This window comes from Homarus americanus, unplaced genomic scaffold (assembly GCF_018991925.1).
Source record: "Homarus americanus isolate GMGI-L3 unplaced genomic scaffold, GMGI_Hamer_2.0 scaffold19117, whole genome shotgun sequence".
Lineage (NCBI taxonomy): Eukaryota > Metazoa > Arthropoda > Malacostraca > Decapoda > Nephropidae > Homarus > Homarus americanus.
In genome coordinates, this window is record NW_024754704.1 from 1,021,824 (window position 1) to 1,042,324 (window position 20,501).

At 36.7% G+C, this 20,501-nt stretch overlaps 1 protein-coding gene across 3 annotated transcripts; it reads left to right on the forward strand.

The window, feature by feature from the left end:
- Positions 1–1,856: 1,856 nt before the first annotated feature.
- Positions 1,857–20,268, forward strand: LOC121855991. Of its 3 annotated transcripts, none has more exons than XM_042351217.1 (10): positions 1,857–2,167; positions 2,879–3,123; positions 4,078–4,557; positions 5,160–5,228; positions 5,835–6,656; positions 7,089–7,260; positions 8,478–8,570; positions 9,656–9,779; positions 13,690–13,852; positions 17,837–20,268. In XM_042351217.1, the coding sequence occupies exons 2-10, from the start codon at positions 2,936–2,938 to the stop codon at positions 17,850–17,852; spliced, it is 2,127 nt and encodes a 708-aa protein (XP_042207151.1). In that variant the 5' UTR covers positions 1,857–2,167; positions 2,879–2,935; the 3' UTR covers positions 17,853–20,268. The 3 variants fall into 3 exon arrangements, with proteins under 3 accessions (XP_042207151.1, XP_042207150.1, XP_042207152.1); XM_042351216.1 differs by having other exon boundaries at positions 1,858–2,167; positions 9,653–9,779; XM_042351218.1 differs by lacking the exon at positions 13,690–13,852 and having other exon boundaries at positions 1,860–2,167; positions 9,653–9,779.
- The last annotated feature ends 233 nt before the right edge of the window (positions 20,269–20,501 follow it).

The following is a 20,501-nucleotide window of genomic DNA, read 5'->3' on the forward strand; positions in this document are numbered from 1 at the left end:
CCGCATGAGTTGTGAAGTAGAGCAAGAAATGTAAAAAAAAAATCTTGCAGAGACAAGCTGGCCTGTGCCTGTGCTGTCCTTCGTAATGTAATGTATCGGGAGGAACATATGTGTGTGTGTGGAGGAACGAGCATGGTGAGCAGACTAACGCATGTTCATACAACAGATATCTTTTAACCCTTTCACAGCGGGAGGTTACCCTAAGCTGAATAAAATCGTTTGGTGGTAGCCAGAATAAAATGGCAAGTGCGTGAAAGGTGGCTAAAGGGTTAATGGAGATAGGTTTTAAGCGATGATTTAGTCTTAGCTGGGGTTGGGTGTGTGTTGTTCCACACCTTGATATGTTATGGAGGTGTGTGAACCATAGTGGCCAGACACAGTGTGCATGTGAACCACTGTGTCCAAACACTGGGGTGGGTGTAGGTGTAAGGTTAGCTGGGTGGAGGTGTCACGCCCACAACACATGGTGGACGCCACCTGCTGGATGGGGAGGTCCTCACTACCCTTCCTCCTCCTCTCCCATGACCCTCGCCCTCCTCACACACCCTACAGCTTCCTCTCATTATCGCCCCGGTTGTGTAGCACTGAAAAAATAATGGCTTTTTGACCTTTGTCTCGTCACACACACACACACACACACACACACACACACACACACACACACACAGCTTGTTTGTACTGATGCAGCGTGTAGTAGATGCATTACCGGGCTGCGTGATAAGTAAACAAACACTGAGACCTTCCACCTTGAGTGTTGTCTTGAAGATGATCTTATGCTCCTGTCCATATACTATTACTGATCAGTTACCAAGCCTAGGCAGAGGACCCGACTGGACAATAAGCATCTGATGGCTTTGTTGGTTATCCAGAGTCAAATTACGTTACTATTTATCATTGTTATATAAGTACACTGTCTAGGTACTGCACATTGGAAACTGTATACCTCCATGGTCTCTGTACACCGTATACCTACTTTACACACGTTCAACTGTAACTTGCTGTGTCTACATAAAGTACATGTCATACCAATTGTAAACCTTAATGATGAGTTTACTTAAAACGAAATATTATTATTATTATTATTAGTAGTAGTAGTAGTAGTAGTAGTAGTAGTAGTAGTAGAAGGTGAAATAAGCTGGAGGGGCTAATCTTCAGGTATGTAATCAATGGTAAAACAGCAAGAGTGTTTCAACCAAGGGTAGCCCCCCCCCCCTGCCGCCCCACTCCCGAAAAAAGACCTTCGTAAGTTTATTTCCATTAGAGAGCATCCAGTACACACACACACACACACTTAACACCGTAAGTATAGTACCCGTTGTTTATAATGATGTAACTTTACCTGGCTCCCTTCCTCCCCTACCTTGCCTAACATTTACTGTAATATGATTCACAATGTGTTATTGGATTATCAGTTCTTCATATTTATGGCCAAAAAAAATGGGTTTATGGAAGCAGTAACACGTATGACCTTATCGCGAGAAATAATCCTGTTACACTATAACGATCACGTTCATTTAGGTGTTGTTGAAGACGGCGTGAATGGATTAATAGGAGGGCGTGTGTGTGTGTGTTGGGAGGGGGGTAGGACTCTGAGTGGTGATGGTGGACACACTCGGCTTGTGGTTGACCTCAGTCTAAACAGTTTACTCTAGCGACGCTTGTTTACGTCTCGACCAGTACGGTAGTCTATTATTCTAGCTGAAATTGTATCCCTCGACACCCCCCCTCCCTCCCTTCTCCAGTTTTACACACATGACGAAAAAGGCAAATTGACCACCATGCACCACACTATACTACACCACACCAAACTGCACCACACCAAACTACATCACACTATACACCACACCACACCACACTTCACTACAGTATACAACACTGTTTTATTCCACGTGACGGTAATATTTAACTTATAACAAGCTTATTTACGCTATAAAAATTATTTAATGATGAACCAATAAGAGATTTAGTCCTAAAAACCTAACGAAAAGTGATATTTGAGCATCCGGAACGGTCAAGTCAACACAGATCCGGATTCAGTCACCGAACACCGCCTGTCATGTTTACATTCTTGTCCCCGCAGACGACACACTAGTTGTTATGGTCACCAGCCTAGGGAACATGGGCCACACTGCATTAACTGAGACGTGGATCTGTAAAAGTTTGTTTCGTAAGTGTTTTTTCCACATTTAATTATAAGGAACAAACACGGGGTAAACGTATGGAAGAACCCTACCAGTTTATTAATGAAGTGACAATTAACTTAAAAGTGTCATTCTTGTTCTTAATAATGGTTTGTGTTTGTTTTCTTAGAGTTTTATGAATATATGTATATTTTTTTATGTCTAACTGTATTTCTTTATGAGTAAATGACAGTTAAAAACAGTGGATTTGAAATGTGATGATATCATACCAATAATATGTTTTATTCTGTTCATGCATTGTTAATGAAAATACTAATAGAAAACTACATTATTTGGCAGTAAGGTAATTGGTCTGTGAAGGAATATATGTAGTATACCTTGATATTTTTTAAGGTAATATTGGCACATGTTAATCAGCAGTTTGAGGATATTTTTCTGTTGAAGATTAATGCTTTCTTGCTTCATGAAAATCATAAATGATGAGGATTTGCTTTTTACATAATATTGTACTGTATTTTATGTGCTAAATCTTCCCTCCACGAAAATTATGTGTTGAGCTGTAAATTTAGAGATGTGTGAGCTAGAATGGAAGTTCATAGTCTTTTATTTCCATAGATTATACATACAGAGTACATGTATATTGTTCTCGAGATGGTCTGTTATTCTCTGCAAGATCCTGAAAACTTTATAATATAACGGACATTTCATTCTAAAGTAATACAGTAATGACATTCCAGATACAATGTAGCCCTCTGTTGGCTCTAAGGAGAATGATGTGAGTCTGCATTCAAGAGATGATGATTACACAAGAGGAAGATGATTTGGAGGAGGAGTTACGTTGCCTCGATATCCGTGAGGACCACGGGGCAGAAGACAGCGATGTCACACCAACAAACACTCCTCCAACTTCACTTCCCATCCTCTACATCAAGAAATATCCCCCACCCAAACCAAACTATGAGGAGCACAAGGATTTTGGAAGGTAGCTTTATATGTTGTACAGTATATTAGTGTTTATAGACTTCTCAGTGTCAGTTGATGTAATAGAGATAATTAAAGAAAATAATTCATGTAAGAAGTACTGTGTTATAATTTTGTATTAGATATTTCTCTTTGGTTTCTTAGGGAAATACATAGCTACTGTATACATAATAAAGGCTTTGTTATCTGGCATGGCAGAGAATGGGAGATGTCAATTATGGTAATCAAATATGCCAATTAACAGAGAATAACACTTACCTAATGAATACCATAAAGGTATACAGTGTTCACTTGTCAAATAGTATTAGCACTCTTAGAGCTTTTGAAAGGCCCTATCAGAGGTGGACGATCTAAGCATGTGTAGGATCTTTGCATGCTTCCTGCTACCGTAGTTCTATAACAAAATTCTCCTTCCTCTGAGACATCACTTTCTACATCACTCTGCCAACCATTCATGACATTCTTTATGGTCAAATTTCGGAGAGAATTTATTACAATTGATAAGAAAGAACTTAAAATGACAAGTGACTTGAGCTCTTTCAAATGTATCACTGAAATAAAAATGAGCTTAAAGTGAATTAGGTACACCCAGGAAATTTATTAGTGGAGAAAAATCAAAGGGAAATGTAGTTAAAGGGTTACTGGTATGTATAGGTGGGGGGAAAGTCCAAAGATGAGAATAAGAGATTTACAAAAGACAAGTCGAGTGCTTAAGGGAATACAGTAGATTGTAAGGTAAATTGAATGATATCTGAATAATTGATACGTCTAACCCTTTGTGTACAGGGTCACCTCTGAGCCGAATAAGATCATCTAGTGTTAGCCAAATGAAATATTAAAAGTGGTGTCTTTGTAGTGAAGGAGTTAATTGTATGAGAACAATATTTTTATCGACATTATAATGGTTTCTCTCATTCATGGTTGATATTGTGACTAACTGAATTATTTTTTATAGATATTCAAGAACGGAAGAATATGACAACAGATCTGAATCATCTTTGTCATGGGGCGATGATGAGTTTGAAGGAGAGGCCACAAGACAAGTCGGTGTTCTTTTTGATCAACTGGACTTTCTCCTATATAAAGAAGAGACGACATTTTCTCCCATACCGTATTCTTCAAATTGTAGTGAAACTGGCAGTCTGTCAGCTGGCCATGAGTTAGATATCTCTGTGGGGCCAGTTGAGGATTCAGAGGATTCATCATCATCTGATCTTATTGAAAATCTGACAAGAATAACAGATGCAGCAAGAACACAGGAGTATCAAAGAGATATATTTTTTGATGTAGAAGGAGTAGATCCATCAGATATCTTGTATAACAGTAATCGATTATTAAAATCCAGTCCAGGACTCAGCGTTGGCGAAGCTAATGAACCTACACCAGAATTACAAGAAGAATGTTCAAGTTGGGTGCATCAGTTCCCACATTTCAGGTATGATTACTTTAGCAGTACATGACCACTCCCCCAAAAGTACAACTAGTTTACATGGTAATCTAAAAGAAAGACAAGAAAAAAGTACAGTATGACTCTGTTGTTTACTGTACAGGTACTTTTTTCAACTGTAACCTTAGTTCATATTACCTGTAAAGATAACTTTATATTAGAAATACAAAGTCTATAACACTATACAAGTACAGTATAGTACTAACATGTTCATTCTTATATAACACACAGTTTAAGATCCCATTATAGCTTGGTTAGACTCATAAATAACCTGTTGAGATTGTATACTAGAGAGAGCCTCCGGTTGGGGCAGTGTCATACCTGAATCATTATTTGAAACTTTTACTATCACCTCCTGTTTCCTAGTGAGAGTTATCATGTGATATAATTACTGTATAGCACTTAACAGTAAGTTGTATTGTGTGGGTATTTTAGCACACTGTATTTCCATTGCACTCAATTAACACAATGTAAATTACTTTAAGCAGAACCTAGACAATGAATCAGATATATTAGCTTTCATGTCTAGTAGGTTGCGATGTGTGTTACTTTATAAATTTGTAAGTAATATTTTCAAATTTGATTTCCAGGGTGAGAGGACATTGTCTAAATTTGAAACTGTTAACTTTTCTTGAGGAGCTTGTAGCTGAGGACAGTCTGTGAGTATCATGGTCCTGTGTTTTAATGTGCTGTTGTACTTCTGCATTTTAACTGATTTTATTATATAATTTTTACACGAGTGAGAGTCCATCCCAGAACATCCCCTGGCAGAATTTACCATAGCCAAGAGGGTTCTTTGAATTCTGAGACAAGGACAGTGTTCTGCACCGAGTAATGGAAAGTCGAAGCAACTGTTCACCAATTGAATCGGTAGTTAAAGAGGACACTACCTCCACCATGATCCAGCTGTGGTTTAGCAAGCCTGTAAAGACAGTACAATGGTTCTTGGGACAAATCCCTTGATGGGTCTTATGATTAAACCCATTTAGATGTATAAATCTGGGTCCCTGAATGTCAATCTATACTTTTTCTTCCTACTTGTCAGATGTTACCTGGCTCTCCTGTACAGTACTGCTCAAATCCTGTTGCTCATTACAGAATTCATTCATCTGAAATCTTTTTTTAAATATGTACAGTAATCATGTTTCCCTACTATTACTTGATTGCAGCTTTTATATATTCTTTATACATAAACATAGTAACATTTTATTTGCACAAATTTTTTATTTATTGCCTTATTACTAATTTCTGAATTTCTCTTTTAGTGTCCGGGAAAATTATGAAGAGAAGGAAGAGGAGGTAATTGCCCACGATGGTGACTTTCACCACTTGTTACCTTTAGTTACATTTTCAAGTGCCAATCAAACCAGACGATCTTTTAGTGACGACCCAAAGAGGGAAACCTGCAGCAGTAGAGTGTGTAGTGGATCTAATGACCCTGAAGTGTTAAAAGAGCAAATATTGATAATGCTTTTTGAAAAGCTGTGGTCATCTGTGACAGAGACAATTGAGCCACTTCTACACCAATATGCCAAATATATAATAGAACAATCAGTGCAATACTTGTCTCTATCCAGGGAGCCTAGTACTCGAGGGTCAAGGGTAGGGTCTCACACACCCATAAGGAAAATAAGTGAAGAAGTGATAAGGTCAAACATAAAGTTTCCAAAGCCTTATTATGGTGTTTACAGACCAGTTAGTGGTGAGAGCAATAGAAAATATGAAACAAAAAGACCATCAAGTGGCATCAAGAGACCGTCCAGTGCCGTCAACAGGCTACAAAACACTCAGTCTGCACCAGGCATCCACCAAAAAGAATTACAAGATTTATTGCAAATATCTTCCAAACCTTTACAAAACTGTGAAGATAGAGTGAGACTTCGAACGTCATCAGCCTCAACAACCAGAGAATCTTCAGCTAAGTCACAAATATCTCTCCCATCTCTGGCTACTCCAAGAACTCCTGTGCATAGGCCAGTGTCATCAAAATCCTCCAATCATCTTCTTACTCCTGTGAGAGTGGACGGCCTCACCAACTGTGGAGAACAACGACCTGCAACTACCTCTTCTTATAATGCTCGTGCCAGGTTAGTAGTTTTTGTTACTACTGGACAATTTTTTGTTTAAGTGTTTATAAGGAAAGTGCCTGTGGTGCATTGGCATGGCAGAGGGAGTACAGTAGTGTATGGTATGTTTATTATCCATTTAATTGTTACCTTCTTAGCAAAGCAGGGCCAGGCATTTTTTTTTCCATCCTGCCTGTGTTATTTGTACTGGGGATTGGATTGGGAGATTTTTACCAAACTGAGAAGGTTTGATCATTATGTGTTGTGGTTCACACGATAAACACGTCACAAATCACATCAAAATTGAGCAGGTGTTGCCATAGTAAAGGTTCACACAGAAATAACACTTTTGATCAGTAATTACTGTAATCCAAATAAAGATCTTGTTCAGGGATCTTTTCTTTAAGATGATTTTAGGGAATGTTGACCAATGTGTTTGTTTACCAATTATAGATTCCAAGAAAAGTTTCAACATATGAGTCGACAAGGGACTATTCAGGAGTCTTGGGGAGATAACTCAGGGTTGGATATTGAGGAGGATGCTCTGGAGGTTGCAAATTCTGCATGGTCAAGACACATACCCTTTCTCCCACCTATCGCTGATGGTGGTGATATTTCTAATAAAGTAAGTTTTATTCCATGTGTTTCTCTTATGGTCGACATAATTGTATATCTCTCAGTAGAGTATTCTCATTAAGTCTCTTTCTCCTCCTCACCACTGCCCATACTAATAAATATGGAGGATACATTTTTTTTTGTTTTATGATTCATGTGGAATTACAAATTAAAGCCAAACTATTGAGAAGACACTGCAGCATCCCTGAGGTCACTTGAGTCATCTCCAACCAGAGTATCAGCAAGGATTTGACCTCTGTGCAGTAGTGTAATAAACTTATACTCATCCACTTGTCACATATGACTGTAAGGAGACATTGGGTAAATAGAACAAGTGAAATGTTTTTTCAAAGTAGGGGACCCCATTTTTATACATTTATTCTGTGGTGTGTTATGGGGATTCATGTGGACTCCGGTGACAACAGTCACTGAAACTGAAGTACATACAATATTCTGATTTAAATTTTTCAGGGTAGATCAGTTTTTATTGAATTTAGAGAGAAACAAGTCAGAATACTTGAAAACTTTATACTATGCAGCATATGGTAATGAATCATCAAATATAAGCCAGCAATGGAGTACTAAGAAAGGAAGCTAATTTGGACCTCAGAGATCTTAGGGTTAGAAATCATTTGAATGGCATAACATCTGTGCTGAAAACTTGTGGGTGTATCACAGGAAGACACATACTGTAGGTTAGTAATTTTCAAATTCAAACTTTAATATGTCACTCACTGGAGACATTTATCTTGAATATGAACAGTTAAGCTCCTATAGTTTTCTTTCAGAACATGGTAGGACATTATATAAAAAAAATAAATTGAGGCAGGTACCAAATTTGCCCTGTGCATAAGAAAAGAAATAAATTTGTATTGTATTTATTTTATAATAGGTAGGTAAACAGCATAATGAATTCATACTATTATGTAATGAAGTATCTCAGTGTGTCTGTAGACCTACTGTAAGTTATTGCATCTGTGGCATTACCATTATCAAACTTGGCATATAAGATGATGGTACCCCATGGTGGTTTAAAGGCAGTACAGATCAGCACATGTGGTGCATGATGGAGGGTGAAAGGAGATATCTCTGAAAACTGCTAGTCATTCCATTTCTGACAGTATTAAGAGGAGTTTGCTTTTAAGGAAACCAAAAATAACTGGTGGTGTGCTTTCCTTTATTTAAGTACTATAAAGGATAACTAGATTTCACATTTTTTGTTTGTAGGGAAATGTTGGGAAACAGCCATTGAGACTTAATTCCACATCACGGAGGAGAGATTCATCTACTGAGAGACCACTCAACAGTGTTCAAGATTCTGTGAGTTACTCATATATATTACCTCTGTATTTTATGTGACTAAATAAATTACCACAGGCTTTACCAGTGAGTCTTTATAGAGACAAAAGATTCTAAAAAAAATCATATTTTGAATTTTTAATTATATGTGCATCTTAAGACTGCAATTAGTATGCAACCGGTTCACTTACGGGAGTTAGATGAACTATGTAGATACTGTACCATCATCCACTCAGTTCATGCTGAGTTTTAGATGAGTCTACTGACTGGACTCAACCTTATTCATTGGGACCAAGTGAGGCACTGTACTATAAAGAGATATGTGAATAGATATACATGTATAAACTATTTTTAATCAGAATACAGTACAGTATAAAGAGTCACTGGAATTAAAAGTTGTGAGCTAGTGATGGCTTGTGTCAAGGATAAGAGTTGAAGGTGTGACAGGGACTAATTGAAGAGGGAAAGAGGCGAAAAAAGAGGAGCAGGAATGAATAGTGAAAAGTGTGCCAAGTTTTATGAAGTAAATGAAAATGAGGATGGAAGGAGGAAAGGTACATTGGGAGACTGCAGTACTGTACCATGGTGTAGAGACATAGCTTGATGAAATGCAAGATAAATAGGGGCAGAGAAACAGCATCAGGCACAGTGAAGGAAGATTGCAGAACAAGAGAGAGAGGTGATTTCATATTGGGAGAGGATTTTAAGTGGTGAATAATGCTTTAGTATTACTTCATTGTTACATGTCATTTTGCACCGTAATTTTCTTTGGCAGACATAAAAAATCTCAATCAAAACAAGGCAGTTTGTCTCATATTTTGTGTGTGTGTGTGCTCACACTTTCTAGTGGAAAGGGGGTGAGAAAACACAGTAAGAAATTTGGATAGGTAGGAATTCAGAAGGTTGGTGGAAGGAGGATTATAATTGTGAGTTAAAATGTTAAATGTCATGTGTATAAACGGTACGACACGAATGAACATGTCATATAGGTTGTCCTGTATATGGTATGGAAAAGTAGAGTTAGCAGCACAATTGATCCAAGTTCTCTTCATGTATGCGTAGGAATATTATGAATTAATGTTTATGTCGTGCACTTACGGCAGCAGCAGCCAGAGTCCCCGCTCATGACAGGGGAAGATCTCTCGTTATCCACTCTTAGCGTTAAAGGCACCACCCTGTCGGCTGCACACCGCCCTCATGCTTACACCAGACCTAAAAATCACATATGGGGTAAGAAATCTTATTTTGTTCTTTTATTAAAGCAGTATTAAATAATTTTGTAATATATGTTTTAAGTAATAGCTTTAGTAGTACAAGTAGTGTATTTGAGCAACAAGGTTCTAGAGTTGCTGCTTTGTCATAAATATGGTACAGTAGTGTAGTGATTCAAGTGTGATAATACAGTACAGTACTGTATGTGGTATTTTTTGTTTTTACAGTACTTGCTTTTTCCATTTTATATTAAAAACTTATTAATAACTTTGGTTGTCATAGAAGTAGAGGACACTGGATGAAAAGTACCATAAGCTACACTATACCCTTTCCACGTTAAGCTGGCCCATAAGCCCCGCCCCTCGTCTATAGCTACAAATTGCTGATTGGTTCCCCTGAGCGTTTACCTCCCCCGGACCGTGTGTATATAAGCGCATATTTATATCGACCTTTTACGATAAATATTTAAAAATTTTCTAACCTACTCTCTGAAGTGCCAATGTCAATGCCTATAAATCATCTGCATTTTGATAGCTCAGATAATTATTTAGCATTATTTTAGATGATAACAGGTCTACTTCCCAATTGTGAACACATTTAGTTGGAATTTTCTATGAACCAATCAACTATTAGTATAGAAGAGGGGCTTGGCTTATGGGCCAGGTTAGCGTGAAAATGCTATAGATACATTATCCTGGGCCATCCTACTGTATGTTGGTTACTCTCAAGGTTTTTTAAATTTTCTTTATTTGTATTTACAGGGTAATTATTTTTGCATAAGTATCCTGTGTATTTTTGTGTGAGTGGTGCTGTTAGCTGTCAGTGTACTGTACAGGGTATATGTATTTGTTAGGAACATCGGAATCATTGCTCAAGGATTAAACATTTGCCAGGCTTCCAGCTGTCACTAAAGTGCTTGTAGAAACTTACCCTAATTTTACTGTTCTATATTTTATTTCCTATAAGCTTATCATACCAAACTGTCTTTTCATATTTTTCGCCCTAATCAGACAAAATCAATGACTGGCGTACTGATTTTCGGAATTTGGAGTCCTCTGTTGTCATTTGCAATACACATGGCTGTGCTGCAATAGGTTTCTACTGTATTACCATTGTTTGCATCGATACTTACTAAATAATGAACCTCGGCCTTGTACTATGCTTTTTTGGCCCTTCCACCAAACTGACTATCCATGCAACAAACAAGTTTGCTATATCGTTTTGCAGCTACTCTCCTCCCTCCCCAACACACAAGTCCTTCATGACATCTGCGATCCTTATAATCAGTATACTGTATAAAGCAGCTCCTTGGATGGTAAGTACTAAATTAATTTATGTTTACACTTCTGTACTGTATTTCATTCCTAACCTTGTTTAATTTGGGCTCTTAGGGTCAGTGGTACCCTTTATGTATGTTTATGGTCCTCGGGCCCCAGCATAAGTATACTGTATTGTACATATATACATTACGTACCTGATATTTTGGATTCATAGTCCTGAGGTGCATTGCTCCCATGTTATGTCACTTTTTTTCACATTTTTGTCAAACAATTAGTCCCAGTGGTGTGCAAAAGAGGTTCTACTTTATTTCCAATATTATAATTGCACAAATGCTGTTTGAATTAGCCAAGAGTTATAGAATATACGAGTAAGTAGTAAGCATCAAGAAATAAAATTAAAACAGAAGTTGACAATCCTTAATGTGGTTCTGAAAGTTTTGACTGTGTTGTCTGCAGATTATTATTACTGTAAGCAAGATAAAAGTAGAACAAAGATTTACTTTACAGTATTATTAAATAAGGAGAAGAAAACTAGTTAGATGTATAGGTAGGGAAGAGATCTTTGCATCTAATGCTCAGTCTCTGTGCCTAGGACTGTACTGTAGTTTTATGATGGATGTTTAACTTGCATTGCTGTATGAGTTAACTAAGATAAAACTTTGATGGTGACAGCTAAGTCCTTGCCAGGAATTGATGACCTGGCCCAGGTTTAAACATTAATATAGTTCCAATATGCTTGACTTATTCACCAGGTTTGCCCTGCCAAGTGCTGCAGTTATTTCACCATTTTTCAAGATTTCTCAAAGTCTCCAACTTTTTCATAAGGTGTTCCTTATTGTAGAAGAATTTGAAGGGCACTGGGGGAACCATTATCAGTAGCAAAAAAAAGACCAATTCAAGACAGTGAATAGAACATGGCTACTCATAAGGTCTCAGTTGTGTTCTGGTGTACAATATTCATTACATTGGAAAAGATGAAGGTTTATCTTGAAAAAGGCAAATTTGGGTGGTACGTATAAAGTTAACTGCTTACACTACAGTACATTATTTTCAAATTCAGTAATTGAAAAGCTGGTGAAAACAAGGTTGACATGTACAGTATTAAGTACTGTACTGTATCTTCATATCTGGTGGAGCAGATACTAATTCTAGTAAGCAAACATTACTAACACTTAGTGGTGAGTATTATTTAGTACAGTGCAGTATCTTACAAACACTAAACAGCAAGGTTACCTGAACAGCACAGTATCTTTATGTCATTTCTGACTGGTTAGTATTAAACAAATACATCAATTTATACAGTATATTAATACAGTAATACTGTACAGTATTTTTCTTAATATCAATGTGTTGGAGAAGGTATTAGTGTAAGTAATTAATGTGTTAACATATTCTCTGGTATGTTTCCATTGAACAAAGATATTAATATATTTTACAATATAGATTGTTTGATTTGTTCAATGCAAATGTACTGTACTTGAGAAGATATAAACATACTGTACAGTACTTTATTGTACAGGGTCCCCCAAGTTTGCGGATTTTTACTTCGCGGTTCTTGGTTATTCGCGGATGACACCCTGGATGTACCCAAGAATGTCTGTGGGTAGTTTTAAAGTTGTTGGCATTTTTGCAGCTGGGACAGGGAGCCATTCATTCTAGAGACAGTAATTTCCTTTACCTGTATTGTAAATATGTGTGTGTGTGTGTGTAGACACACACACACACACACACCCACATAAATAATAATGGGAAAATACTTTCACAAATAATCAGAAACAAATTTATTAAAAAGTAACAGTCTACCCTCAAGTCCATTCTCTATTACAGTAGTACTTTATTAATAGAGCACGGACTTGAGGGTAGATTCACATTTTTAATAAATTTGTTTCTGATTATTTGTGAGAGGATTTTCCAATTACGTATTATTTATTTGTACTGTATGTGTTTTGTGTGTGTGTGTGTGTTTCTGCACACACACACACACACACACGCACATACAATACTACAGGTATAAGAAATAATTGGCCAAAGGGCAAACACATAAAGGGAATACCAGTATATATTTCCTTGTACAGGTACACAAGTAAAAATGTACCCTCCCGGTCTGCAAATGTTATTCGCGGATTTGGCGATTTGCGGCCATTTTGAGAACCTAACCCCCGCGAATTTGGGGGGGGGGGCCCTGTACTGTATTTATATTGTGGTCATTGAAGGCAGCCAGGTTACTGAGCTTTATTATGTATTTTAATAATATTTGCCATATATGTCTTCAGTAATCTAGCCTAACAACAGTTAATTTAGGTAGAGAATGTTGTAGCGCACCAAGAAAGGTGCAGTGTGAATGTGGCTTATGGCAGATACATCCAGACTTACTGAAATTATAATCCAAACATATGGCAGTGTTGTCATTGTAGGCCAGAAGCAACTGATGCACTTAATTAATGAGAAGTTAGGTTTAGAAGAGATACACTTAAGACAAGATGAAACAGTCATGTATTTTTCTTTATTGCTGTAGATACCCTGTACTGTACTGTAAACTGTATGTCTTCAGTTTAAGCGACTTTCAAACACTCCCTCACATAAGGTTAGTGTTTTATGAAGAGTGATTTAAAGAGTAAGGTCTCAGTACGGTACCTTATATTTCTTAGCCTCAGGAATGCGGCCAGTTGAACCATTCTTGTCATGGGTAGTGCAACATGTTGACAGAGAAGCTCGCTCAGTAGGGCAAGATGAAGACCTGCCCGTCAAGAATGCTTTTGTAAATGAGGAAAACAAAAACTTGTGTATGAGGCGGACTAAACATTTTAGAAGGTTAGAAGCTTGTGCTTCTTTTTCAGCCATAGTTGATGCTGTAGTACAGTAGCTAAGCATGTTCAATATGTTGCATGTCACTCTGTTGCATCCCTTGTGTAGTGTGTGATTGCATGTACAGTACCATATACAGTACAGTATTATTATATTTATATTTTGTACAGCCTATCTAATTACCATGTGTCCAGGAAGTTTCCAGACCAAACAGAATTTTCCATTTAAAGTTAGAAAACTTCAGGAGTAAAATATCTGGTTAAGGAAGACTTCTATCTGGCTAAGGGAAAGTTTCCAAGTACGTACACAGTAACCAGAAAATTCCCCGAACTCAACTGGCTGCCGACCACTTTGTCTGGCAAAGAAAATCACTGTATCTGCATGTGTTTTTCTTCTTATGTGTTTGTATTGAACAGAAATATTAATAAAGTTTCAATATACAGTACAGAACAGTATAATGATTTATGGATAGGATAATACCAATCATATATGAAGTGAGCGGTGAAGCCTTAAATGACATATACAGTACAATACATACTTAATGAACTATTTTAGTACATTACTGCATATGACTGTCTTTAGCGGTGTGATTGTATTCACAGAAATGGTAATTAAAACAGTAAAATACTATTTTTGTCCCATAAAAGGGATATTAAGGATCACATTTTTTTATTAAACTTAAAAAATTACTCATACTAGGTCAGAATGATCATATTGCACAAACGCATACAGTATACACATAAAAATTTGCACACTTTTGGCATCCTTGGTGAGAATGTGCTGACCTGCCCGTAGGGAAAGCAATAGAGACAGGCCACCAGACTTTTCCTGCAGCACTGCAATTGAATGGGTGAAGAAATGGATTTGTGAGAGAGTTACAGTACTGTATGATTTAATTTGGACTGTTTATAGTTGGTGGAGTACCTCAGTGGTGTAGATGGAAAAGTATTATACTGTATAAGAATTTTTACAGAACAGTTACTCTATATATTTTTTTAATTATTCTTCATTGTTGTCATCGAGTAGACTTGTGAATTGCTATGCTGTACTATGAAGATGGGGAGGGAGACATAGTTGATCTGTATATTTTAAAGTGAATGAAAAATCCAGATTTTTCCTTTATGCATGACAAGGACACTTCATACATTTTTATACAGTAGAACCTCTCTAGTTATCACACCTTTGGGGCTGACTTTTTGACAAACATTTAAGCTTTTAAACTAAATTGTGACTTATAACACGGGTGCAGTGGACCTTAAGACCGTGAACCCAATATATCGGGTATTGTACCAACAATAGTTATGTTTGGACCCAAAGATCATTTAAACAAAAAAATCCACACAAAATGTACCACTGAACCCAAGATCTCATATATAATGTAAATACAAGGTTAGAAATGAAACATTACTGTAGTGTAAATATAGTACAGTATGCTGTAATTAATTTCATTCCTCACCATCCAAAGGAGGTGGAGCATACGGTACATATATGAAGTACCTAAACAATTCGAGGCATCTTGAAGGGCTTGTTTATGGGGACATCATGGTTGCGAGAAGTTGTGGTGCATGGCTACTTAGTCTGACAGGAGAGAGCCAAAATATTCACATTACAAAACTGAGTTTCAGTACTTGTTTTGTATTGGTGAGAACAATGCAATACCACTCAAGCAAAAACACACGAGCTAATAATACAGTAAATCAATAAATATGTACTGGCTACTGAATACATAAATACCTGTAAATACAATACTTGTATGTACTGTACTGTAGCTGTTAATACATAAATCAATTAAATGAAGATGAAATACCTGTAATACTAAATAATTTGATAAAAAATCTTTTGAGAGTAACCTAAATAGGGTGGCCCAGTGTACAGTATCCCAGTGATCTATGACTAAACCAGTTGGTTGATGATAAAGCTTCAGGAGAGGAATTACAGCTCCTGCCCGACTTACGACCTACCGGTACTCGACTTACTACCACCCGGACGTACGACCGCCTCAGTCATACCAAAATTTTGTCAAATTACGTATTTTCGAGTCCCAACGTCAGTGATTGTGCTGTGTACTGACAAAATTTTCTTTTGTAATTCATTTTAAAATGGCTGGCAAGCTTAAAAGTGAGAGTTTTGTGGTGCTGAGGTGAAAAAGAGACACCCAATTTAGATTTTTCTATGTATTATTTAAGCATTTTTGACTTACAACCTGAATTTGGGTCCCTAACCCCGTCGTAAGTCAGGGAGGAGCTGTATCCACAAACTCTAAATTTATGGTAATTATCAAGATGACAGGTGCTACTTTATCCTTTCTTTGGTTGAATATTTTTACCAATGTTCATTTGTAGAAATACTATAGTATACAGTATATTAAAAAAAAATATTTATTTATACAGGTATACAATAGTTAGATCATATGTGAAATACTTTTCCAAATGGAAAACTAGAGAGGTTCAACTGTATTTATCTGTGCACCATGTTGATTCCTATAAGCATAATTTATTTTATTTTTATTTAAAATATAAGCCTCAATTATTTTTTAAAAATTACTTTTTTGTGAGTGTTTACAGTGTATCTTAAACTAGCGAATGTCTACCCCACTAAAGGTCAAAGCCTCAGGTTAAAGAAGCCAGTTCAAACCAGAATTACAGAGGTAACTCTTGGAATAATCTGCCAGAGTGTTGTGACAGCACTGAGTGTGAAGTCATTTAAGACTAGACTTGACTAACACTGGCACATATTCAGGTACATACTACAGCCACTACGTGCCCAGTACTGCCAACAGAGACGTGACTGACCTCCCAACTGGCTTGTTTATAGACCTTCATTTGACACCTCAAAAGGTCACCTCCCTCCACAATAAATTTTCTTAACATTATAAGGGTTGTTTATAGGATAATGAAAATGGGTCCCTTAGGCCTAACAACTTTATAAGGCCAGTGTGAATACAGCACAGTATTAATTCCTTGGTACACAAGGAGGCAACATGGCCAGTACTGCACTCAACCGCCCTCACTTCTCCAACTGTAAAATTAGGAATCCATTTACAGCTGGGTGGACAGGGAGTGGCCCAGGATCAACCCAATGACCCTTAAAACCAGAGACAAGCATTGTGTCCACTCATCTCCCAACTACTGCACCCCAATAGGGTATTAGGCTGTTTTACCCCTACTTATTCCTTCCACAATCAGCTCATATTTCCAATTACTGTACTAAGTAAAATCATTACTCAGTTCTTCACTGATTTCATTAAATGTTTTATTATCTTGTTCTGATTACCATTCTGGCAATGTTTCTAATTTTATTCACTTTAAATGGAGTTTCACTCCAGGTGTCTCATTTGCCACTGAAGTCTTTTGCCTCAACATCTTCAGCGTAACTCTTAGGAATTGAATGAATTAACTCTTGTTTACTTGAGGCTGTGGATCTCTGACATCCGGCAGGTAATATTTTACAGTAATGGGGTACCAATTAAAATCTAAGAATAATTATAAATGAGGATAATAGAAAATCCTTCTACTGTACTATAGGTACAGTATTTGGAAACAATATACTGTATGTGTGTGTTGTTTCACTCTGAAGGTGGGGAAGAAACACGTGATAATGAGGATAATATAATTGGGGATAAATTTACTGGGTGGTGTGGTGATGGTGTTTATTATTGTAAAAAAAAAAAAAAAGACTGTAGCACTTATCCCCTTGTGTGTGGGTCTCTCTCTCTGCTGAATTAAATCATATAGCATTAGCCAAATAAAATATTAAAAGTGGCATCCCCGTAGTAAGGGGGTCAATGTTTCATCACATTTTGTATAATAGACAAATTAATTATGTTTTATCTTTTCAGTGTTGGAAGCCAGATTTGAAAATGAGAGATTTTGATATGAAAGTCTGTACCTGCAGCTGTATCTGTACTATCAAACCTTCCATTTTAACTTTCATATTCCCCTTTTTCCTAATATTTAAAGTGAAATAATTATAAGTCACCTTTTCTTACAGGTACTTCCATCACTGAGGTCGGAGGAGGCCAGAAACTAATGCGCCCTCATCAGAAATGAAAATGTAGTTGATGAAGCCATTACGATATTTGTACTGGATATGTGGTTCCTAAGATGAGTGTCTGTGAGTGCATTAATATAAGCCTTGTCATAATGGTGGCATTTATGTGATATACATTAACATAGGCATAGTCACATTAATATAGGCCTACCATAGTCATTATGGTGGCATTTATATATCAAGAAGACTATAAGCAAGAATTTACATGAGCAAGAGATGGGTGAATCAATGACACTAGAATAAGTCAAGTGTGATGAGCAAGTGTTGGCGTTCAGAAAGCCATTGACAATAAATTAAAGTAATTCATTTCGTGCGTATACGTGTATATTTTTTCATAGCTAGGAGAGTAAAGCATTTCTGTCTTTAAACTCTTAGACTTTTCTAATGATGTTCTACTTAAGATAAGGACTGTAAGAGCTGAACATTATCCATCTGCTGAACTATAGAAACTCAGTTGGCTTTTGAACAAGTGTGGTGAATAATTGTGCATGAAATGAATATAATTCGTGATTTGGGTAAGTCACTCGTAAGAAACCATATTGACTTATCTTCATAGGCCTAATTGTGTATAACAGGACACCACGAGTATTGCCTCTTAGTAATCAAAATATAACAGTAAAGAGACTGTCCTGGAACAAATATAAATAACTGCTGGAAATATAAGACAACTAGTGACTGCTTCTGGAATGTGGAATTATAACTTCATTATTAGGAATTGATTGTAACAAATCCTATTAATTGATTACTGGGTATTTACCCCGAAAAAAATCATTTTAAGCATGAAAAGAATCACTAAGTGTAAAGTGGGTTGGGATATGCAGTACAATACTTATAAATTCCTAGGGCTGTAAAATAATATAGCAGCCTGTTTTGTCCTGTGCCTGTATAGAGTCAAGTCAGTAGAGTTTTCTAGTTCTCTACTGGCATGGAAATAATATCTGTAGCCATTAAGGAAAGACTTCATTTCAGCAAATAACCAAAATATTTATTATTACAGTTAGGATGTAAATGAAACACAATTTTTTGTACTATAAGCATTTCTCATATATCTTTAGTATACAGTATAGTAGTTGCTGAGCTCATCTTATTCATTGAATTTATTTTTTATTTGTGGTATACTTAAGGTTTTCATGTATTGAACCAGAGGGACCTTACAAGGGACGTTATAGTTATCTGTCCAATTAGAAATCAGATTTGGTTTTCTTGGGTGGATTGAATAATCTCCTTTGTAGTTTACAGGATATCAGAGGGTGACCCATGAAGTATATCAGTACACTGAACACCTGTGACAGTGCCATCCACATTAGAGGGTATGATAGTTCATCGGTAGGAAACAATTTCTTAGTGAGAATGCTATTGTTTTGAAACAGCTCCTTACTTAGTTACATCAAATATCATATAAGATATCCAGTGGTGCTATGGCTACCTTTAATGGTGAATGAGGTATCTCAGCCAGGAGTGAAGAATTCTCACCAAACAACTTATCTCAAAGTACCTTTTAACTGTAATTGTAGTTACAATATTCAGGAGTCCCTCCTCATTCCCTGCAACTCAGATGAAAGAGCAACACTAAAACCAGTGTTCAGGAAATCCCTAGATCAAAGTAAAGGACATAGAGACTGAAAATCAGCCAACATCACCCTAATATTCAAGAAAGGTAGGAGTGGTACAGAGAACTACAATCAGCTTGATAACAATATGTATGTGCAAATTCTTGGAAAACCTGACAGCATAATTTTGTTCACACTCCTAGATATGGTAATAGACTACCTGGCCCAAGGTTTACTATGCATCACTGGATACCTTAAAAGACTAGGTGTATTTGGGTGAGGAGCTGTTTACAGTACAGTATATAATTGCTTTGTTTCCCTGTATGAGGCTTTCTGTTCATTAACTATCCTACGTCTGTGTGGTGATATAACTCATAGGTCACCCTCTAAAACCCTCAGCTATAAAAGTGTACAGTATTTCAAAATTCAATCCTCTTATTTATTTATTTTTTAATTTGAGAATGGAAACAATCTCAATCATGATTTTTTTGTTTCTCTTTTTTTTTTTTACTGCAATTGATATTGGGTCTTGGTTTGCAATACATGGACTTTTTTTTTTTAAGCTGAGGATGGAGCCAAGTGAGACCAATATAGTTTACTTCAGAAATTTTTCTGTAAACCTGTTGAATCTGTCTATGAATACCTTGGCACAGTCAAATGTATTCAACTTCAAAATATGAAGGCAGCAACTGATTAGGGATCTGTAGCTATTTTAGGTCATTGACCAGTATGTTAAGAGTGTGTACAGGTTGTACCTCTCTAGTCCAGCATTCTGTGGTCCGGAACGATTTTAGTTTGTCCAATAGGTAGATAGGCAGCTTGCTTTTTTTTTTTTTTTTTTTTTTTTTATCTGAATTATTATTATTACAGGAGTATTAAATTTTTGCCCCTCAGGCCCCAATGTGGGTCAGTGAGTTATGCCTGGGTGGGCTAATCCCCTTAAAAAAAAAAAGCCGCTGGAAATTAAGGTTTGTTTACATCCGGCAGTTCGGCTGCTCTCTCTCTCTCTGTCTATACAGAGTACAACATTTTACCCTTCAAATATATATGAGCAG

Bases quoted from the DNA above. Each gene is read 5' to 3' on its own strand.
- LOC121855991 (XM_042351216.1), top strand. From the start codon at position 2,936: ATGATGATTACACAAGAGGAAGATGATTTGGAGGAGGAGTTACGTTGC. The intron at 6,657-7,088 runs GTTAGTAGTTTT...TACCAATTATAG, and splicing joins TCTTATAATGCTCGTGCCAG to ATTCCAAGAAAAGTTTCAAC. The intron at 7,261-8,477 runs GTAAGTTTTATT...TTTTGTTTGTAG, and splicing joins GTGGTGATATTTCTAATAAA to GGAAATGTTGGGAAACAGCC.